Source organism: Lolium rigidum, chromosome 2 (genome assembly GCF_022539505.1).
Source record: "Lolium rigidum isolate FL_2022 chromosome 2, APGP_CSIRO_Lrig_0.1, whole genome shotgun sequence".
NCBI classification, from domain to species: domain Eukaryota; kingdom Viridiplantae; phylum Streptophyta; class Magnoliopsida; order Poales; family Poaceae; genus Lolium; species Lolium rigidum.
In genome coordinates, this window is record NC_061509.1 from 258,669,329 (window position 1) to 258,676,648 (window position 7,320).

Sequence of the window (7,320 nt, forward strand, 5' to 3'; positions counted from 1 at the left end):
CTAGAACCATATTCCAGATCCATCCTTAATAGAGAAAGAGCCATATGGAAAGAAGAACTTCTTTATCTCCATAAGTCTAGCCGAAAAATACGAATCACCAGGTTTCCAATACACTTCAGGTAGCGCACATGAGCCAACATACATTCCTATTAGAATGGTTTGCCAAACCCTATCTACAATTAGTATCTTAAACAGTCATTTACCTAGGAGGGCTCTGTTCTTCACCTCAAGATCATGAACCCCTAGCCCTCCGTGACCCTTTGGGCGGCAAACAACACTCCATTTAGTAAGCCGACATTTTTTTCCTTCTCACTATCTACTTGCCAAAAGTATCTTGATCGGAATAATCCAATCTACCTAAGAGTCCTTTAGGTAACAGAAAGAAAGAAATCATATACAATACCATAATTGTTAGTACTTAATTACTGAGAACTAGTCTTCCACCTAGAGATGATAATTTGCCTTACCAACTACTTAGACGTGTTTGTAGTCTCTCCTCTAATTGTTTCCATTCAACATTTGTAAGCCTCCGAAAATGAATCAGAATGCTCAAATAGTTGATTGGGATCTGACCTAACTCACAGCCAAAAAGCTCGGCATAGAGTTCAGCCTCGTCTTGAGCATCACCGGAGCTGAACAATTTGTTTTTTCTGGAAATTTGTTTTCAGACCAGATAATTGCTCGAAAGCTGATAATATTAATATAGATTTCTGGCTTTCTCGAGATCATGTTCCGGAAAAAAGAATTGTATCATCGGTGTATTGAACAATAGATAGTTTGCGACCAACCAAATGAGGAACAACTCCTTCAGTTTGTTCATCAGATTTTTTACATGTTCATCAACAATGAAAATAGTTGGTGATTTGTGTAATTTTCTCTACACGTACACGGAGAGGGGAGGAGAAGAGCAGCCGGGCCCACCTGGCGGCGCCGGACGGGACGGCCCTACGGCGAAGTGTGTAGGAACAGAAGGCCTCTTGCGTTGTTCCCACATGCCCTCCATTGATGGAGTTGGCGCTCTGCTCACCTCAGCTCTTCTTTTCTATGTGCCGCCCCTTTCGCAGGCCTACAAATCTATCCATTTCCAAGCACAGGTCCCTCTCCCAACAGAGCATCGTCCTCCTCCCCTGTCTCCTCTGCTTCCTTCCTTTTTACTCACATGCAAAATCAGGATCGGATGCTAAGCGTGAAATGACCAGAATCTGCGCATCCGAAGCAACGATGAGCCGCCGCAGGCCCAAAAGGAGAGCGCAACCGAGAAGAGATGATAGAAAAAGAATGGAACAATATGTATATGTGTGTGGATGGGTGGATACTATTATTATGCGCGCATGATTGCTGCTAGGTAGCCAGCCACACATCTTTTTCAGGAGAATAAATTGATTCACCAAGAACACCAGAGAGAGAGAGAGAAAAGGGGAATCGTATGAAAGTTGGTTCGATTCCCATTTCGAGATTTGCTTTATGCAATCCACCTCGAAATTGCAAGATCCAGGAAGCCTCTTATGTCGTGATCATCAACTTGTCCACATGGAGCAGGTCATCATCACCACTGGCTGCCACGATAGTATTTGCTACAAGTTTCTTTCTAATTTAACAGCTCATATTATCATATGATCATCATTTGGAAGAACATAATGAACATTTAAGAAGAACGAAAGAAGAAAAAAGATGAACAGAGCTTAATTTCAGGAGACAACAGGGGATGGATGGATGATTTGCTGCGGCGGCGGCTTGAATACCCAAAATGGCTAGGACGACGACCCCCTAGATCCCATGTCTCATTGCCGACCACCGTACATCCATGTCTTCCGGGCTGGATCGGATCAACACCGGATGGAGTCCCAATTACTAATTATGGCGCGCGAGCGGGCGGGCGGGCGAGCCATCACGACGGGGGAGGGGCGAGGACCTGCGGCTGCGGGCCGGCGATGAACTTGTGCTGCAGCAGCTGCGCGGCGGACGGGCGCCTGGCCGGGTTCTTCTGGAGGCAGCAGCTGATGAAGCTCCTGAGCTCCGGGGACGCGGTGGGCGGCGCGGCGGGCGAGTCGGAGTAGCAGATGGCGACCATGAGCGCGGCCCAGTCGCCGAGCTTGCCGAGGTTCTCCCCGAGCGGGAACCTCCCCAGGTAGAACTCGAGGATGCTGAGGCCGAAGCTCCAGATGTCCCCCGCGTAGCCGTCGTAGGCGCCGTCGTTGAGGTCCGTGTTGATGCGCTCGGGGCTCATGTAGGCGATGGTGCCCACCGAGGAGTTGCAGGGGTCCATGGTCTGGTTGAGGATGCGGCCCACCCCGAAGTCGGCGATCTTGACGCGGCGGCCCGAGTCGATGAGCAGGTTGGACGGCTTGATGTCGCGGTGCACGATGTGGCGCCGGTGCAGGTACGCGATCCCGGACAGCACCTGCCGCGCCACGTCGGCCAGGAAGGCCTCGGTCGCGATGCGCCGGCCCTCCAGCGAGCCGCCGTCCATGTACTCCAGCAGGATCTGCAGCTCCCCCGCCTGCTCGTACATGCCGTGGCACCGCACGATGGCCGGGTGCTCGGCGGTGCGCAGGATGGCGATCTCCCGCGTGATCTGCCGCCGGACCGCGTCGTCGTGGTGCCCGTAGAGCACCTTGAGCGCGTACGCCCGGCCCGTGGGCGCGTGCCGCACCATCCACACCGTCCCGCCCGCGCCGCTCCCGATGCGGCGCACGCGCTCCAGCTCGCCCAGCGGCGGCGGGGCCGGTGGGGTGGAGCCCGCCGAGTTGGGCGGCGTCGGCGCGCCCATGGAGCCGGACCCGGAGGAGGAGGCGGACGAGGGCGCGGAGGACGGCGGGGGCGGCAGGGGCAGCGGCACGGCGAGCGACGTGAGGTCGCGCTGCGGCAGCGGCAGCAGCGTGAGATCCGGGCGGCGTCGCCCGCGCCCCGGCGTGCCCGGCTGCTGCTGCGGCTGCGGCTGACCCGGACCCAGCCCCGGCCTGCCGTTGGGCGGGCCGCCCGGTCGCATCGCAACGGAACGCGGCGCCGGCCGGAACGGGTGGTTGGATCGATATGCCGGTGAGGACCTTCTTCTCTCTCGTGCGCGCGGGCGAGCTCGCTCGCTGCGGCCGGATGGGTTGGCGTCGGTGGTCGGGTGGGAAGAGGAGATCGCCGGGGTGAGGGGAGGAGACGGATTGGAGAAAGACGAGTGTTTTTTATAGACGCGGCACGGCAGGAGCGAGCGAGCGAGGGAGGCCAAGGGACAAGACCTCTCTCTCTCTCTCTGCTTAAGATGAACAAACCGAGAGAGAGAGAGATGAGGACAAGGAGCAGACGTGACGCTGGGGGCCGGTAAGATATAGATGCATTTTTTCCCTAATTAATTTCTTCCTTGCTTGCCGTCCGATACAAATAGAAATACAACTCAAAACCACAGAATCATACTGTATAGTCTGCACTGCATTCATCGATACTAATTTCTTGAAATAAAGTTTTTCTTTGTTTTTCCTATGGCGCCGGATTATGAAATAATCAGTGTTTCTGCAATTTATTTGGTTCAAATCTCCAATAGAATTAAGTGATAAAAATTGTTGTAACACGTGCATTTCTCGCTCCTGAATTGTTGAGAACCCTGCGTGTGAGCTCACTTGCGTCGGGTCACTCGTGTGGTTCACTTGTCGTGTGAGCTCCTTCTTTTTGTGCAACACCCCCAAAAAAGGGGGTGTGATCCACGGTCATTTAGATAACGACATAGCGAATTAACCAGCATCCAGAGCCAAAAGAAAGTTAAAAGCTCTCCAGTTGGCGTCGCCTACCGCTAACGCCAAGATCTACAGTAAACACTTGTTGGTGAGCATTGTCCGTTACTTCTTTCTTTTTGTGCATATCTAAACGTCCGGAAAGCACGGTGGCACGAGTGGTGCACAAACAAGGATCATATGTATGGAAATAAAAAAACGTATGTTCAACTAACCACTTTGCTAGGAAGATGCAAGTATGCAACTTCAATTCAATCCATGTATATAATCTTAAAAGAGATGAACCATCTAATCTCCCAAGGGATTGCGAGACCACCGAAGGTTATGGTGGGAAACGGTGTACATGAATTTGTCATCCTCCTGAAGGCAACATGACAATAATTCGTTTGCCGTTCAAGAAAAAATATGATGATGTTTTCAGTTTCATTGAGGGAGAGTGGCATATTGTTTCCCAAACAGATGTGAGCTCTGCATGGAGGAAGCCGAGAGGTGAGGTGAGAACAAGGAAAAACGAAGGAGGGGCTTTCTTGCCCAGTGAGCATTAACATAAAAGGAAAATCGAGGTGTGTTTTGGATTTGGAATGCTTCTATCCTCACACACAAATCATGTATTATAAAGGTTATTGACGATATAATATAATGACATCTAAAGCATAGCCAATGAACATTTGTTTGGTAAAGCATATCCTGTGAAAATAATATTTTGGAATCCGACGATCATGAACAAAAATCCACATCCAGCGGCCACAAGAAAGGACATACCGCCCAAAAAAGAGTGCTTCCAAATAAAATCTTAAAAAGCTTGAAGAGAACAATAAACGAGTTTCTGGCGACGATGCTTGAACACATCCATGAGCCTTCCATTGCCAAATCCAATGGTCAGAGATAGGGAGCCACCGCCTCCTCCCTTCCCTTGCCACACATCACGGCCTCCCTCCTCATTGCCCCCTCTCCATGTCATGATACAAGAAGTGGTTAAGGTTGGGGACTTGCCCCTGCGCACTAGAGAGTTTTTAGCGTTGCATGGCTGCAAAACTTTGGAACTAGAGAGGTTGTAATCGCAAAAACAATTATGTGGTCGAATGCAAATTGAAAGGTATAGATAGCTTGTAGATATCAAGTGTTTCGTGAAATTGATGTGTGAAGTGTGATGTGTCTTACTCCTGCATAGTTCAATATACTTGGCTTTGGGTATGCTTTGCTTGATGTTCGCAGGCATGCCCTCCTTCCGTATATGCTCACCATCATAAGATTCTTTCTTTTGGTTTAGATATGGGAACATATGAAAAACCCTTGAATCGTAGTTGAGCCGAACACAGGGACAAAGCGATAACGTGCACGCATGATGCGTGGTGGATTTCTCGAACAAATAAGTTTAGATGATTCGTAAAAAATGATATAGAATATTTGAGATTACGCGTAGACAGCAAGCAGCAGCCCCATTTAAAGAACTCGCCGATTCAGAAGAGAGCGATATACTAATATAATGGGGCTGATTTCCACTACGGTTTCTACTACGCACTGTGGTGTTTTGTATTAGCTCAGCTTGGTCAAGCTGATTTCCAGATCTTTGACACCAGGGGAAGAAGAAAACCGTCGAATCAGAAGGTACACAATTGTTTTGTAAAACCTGTGTGTAAACAGAATCCACCAACTATATTTTTGTTGGAGTATAAAATGCAGATCAATGAAGTAAGCAACCGGTAGTGGTAGCACAGCAGTTGACTTAACCTACTGCTACCCTGGAAATTTTAATGTATATATTCGGTTGTTGATACTCGCTTTGGAGCTTTGGAATAATGATTAGCGCGTAACAACGGACGCCCGTGACTCGCTTTGTCTCAGCAGCCACCATCATGGGCCATACGGGATTTTGCTTACGATGTGATTGTGTCATTGGGGTATGGTTTTGGGTGAATCCTATTTGACACTTCACACACTGACGATCTGAAATAGGCCGGCCTAAGTTTGATCTGGTTTTTTTCCGGTTTAGGAACCTTCTAGATTCTTCTGATTTAGTTTGGTTATGTGTGTCCTTTTTTTTCTGGTTTTCCTTTTTTCTTCTGGTTATTTTCTAGTTTTCCTGTTTTCCAGCTTATATTTCTTTTCATTTTAAAGTTACTATTATTTCCTTTTCCAAAAAAGTTCAAGATTTTTATAATTATTGTTTTTGAAGTTTGAACTTTTTAAAATCTGATTTTTTTAATTTTGAACAAAAATTTTATTGGAACAAATTTTAAATATGAACTTTCAGTTTTTGAACTTTTTCAAATTTTGAACATTTTTAAAAATTTGAATATTTTTGAATCGTGAACATGTTTAAATCTGAATATCATTTGTAATGAACAATATTGGGCTTTGAACCATTTTTCAAATTTTGAATATTTTCTAGATTTGAACATTTTTCAATTTTGAACCATTTTTTCAAATTTTGAACATTTTTTTAGGTTTGAACATTTTTGACTGAAACAGAATTGTTTTATATGTGAATTTTTTTAAACCATTTTTGAATTCGAACAAAAATATTAAATTGCAGAATCCGAACGAACGGGTGCGAACGAGAAAAAATGTACGTCGGTCGAGCTGTTACATGGGCCAGCCCACCCGGGATCCGCCTACACGCGTCACGGGGTAACGGGCGCATGAACGGTAGCATAGGAGCACCCAAGGTTTTGTCACACATGGTACCATGCAACTAATCAAAGCCATGAACAACTAGAACCAGATCAGAGTTAAAGTATGAAGAAAAAAACCACCACAATTGCAGGTAAGACTACAAAAAATCACCACCTTTTTTTAAAAAATGCACTAGGCGGCTCTCTAATTTTTGCAGAAAATACCTATTGCACATTTTAGCTCGTTTCATGTTGTTTCTAACATGGGAGGCCCAACTACATACAGCTTAGGCAGCTTGGCACGGGGCAGGCGCGAGCACATGACCATTAACATTCCCCGTTAACAAATTAACGGCGTGTGAGGCTCACCAAGAAGTCCTTATTAGATCTAGATCGTTTCGGTCAGGCTAGTTTCCATTCACGCTCTCTAACGCGCACGCTTTGCTCTCCCCACTGTGTAGTAATGGCAACGTCAAATCCCGGTGACGGTGCCGGCAGAAGCAATGCAGTTGGTGGCGGCTTTGTCTTGGCTTATCTATGCGATGATAGAGAATTGTGAGAGCTCAAACCCGGCCACCACACACTACTTGTTGTTCCCGCAGCAGCCGCAACGAAGATTTGGAAGGCGAACCCGGCTTGACCACCTCTCTCTCTGCAAGGTGGAGTAAGTCTTCTTCTCTGCATCTCCCCTCCTACCATTCTCGTCAATTTGAACTTAGGGATTAGGATTTCAAATCATAGTTCATTAAAATTCCTTTTTGCTCCATTTCTGTATATTGTCCATGATAATTTATAGAGGGAATTATGCCGGCCTGATATAACCTACATGAATCTACCAGTTCTTATTGAAGACCGGGGGCTTTGAAATTAGTGATTCAATGTATTATTTGAAGAATGGTGGAAAAAAATGATGCATATTTGGTGTTAATAGATGGAACGGTGAAGGTTCTGCAGATGGTGGAGTTATGTGAGGATAAGTAGTGCAT

At 47.1% G+C, this 7,320-nt stretch overlaps 1 protein-coding gene across 1 annotated transcript; it reads right to left on the reverse strand.

The window, feature by feature from the left end:
* Positions 1–1,882: 1,882 nt before the first annotated feature.
* Positions 1,883–3,238, reverse strand: LOC124693320 (mitogen-activated protein kinase kinase 5-like). Its single transcript, XM_047226796.1, has one exon. The coding sequence runs from the start codon at positions 2,987–2,989 to the stop codon at positions 1,889–1,891; it is 1,101 nt and encodes a 366-aa protein (XP_047082752.1). The 5' UTR covers positions 2,990–3,238; the 3' UTR covers positions 1,883–1,888.
* Between the last annotated feature and the right edge of the window lie 4,082 nt (positions 3,239–7,320).

What these genes read in the sequence shown, in the direction of transcription:
- LOC124693320 (XM_047226796.1), bottom strand. Translation starts at nt 2,989, where the DNA reads ATGCGACCGGGCGGCCCGCCCAACGGCAGGCCGGGGCTGGGTCCGGGT.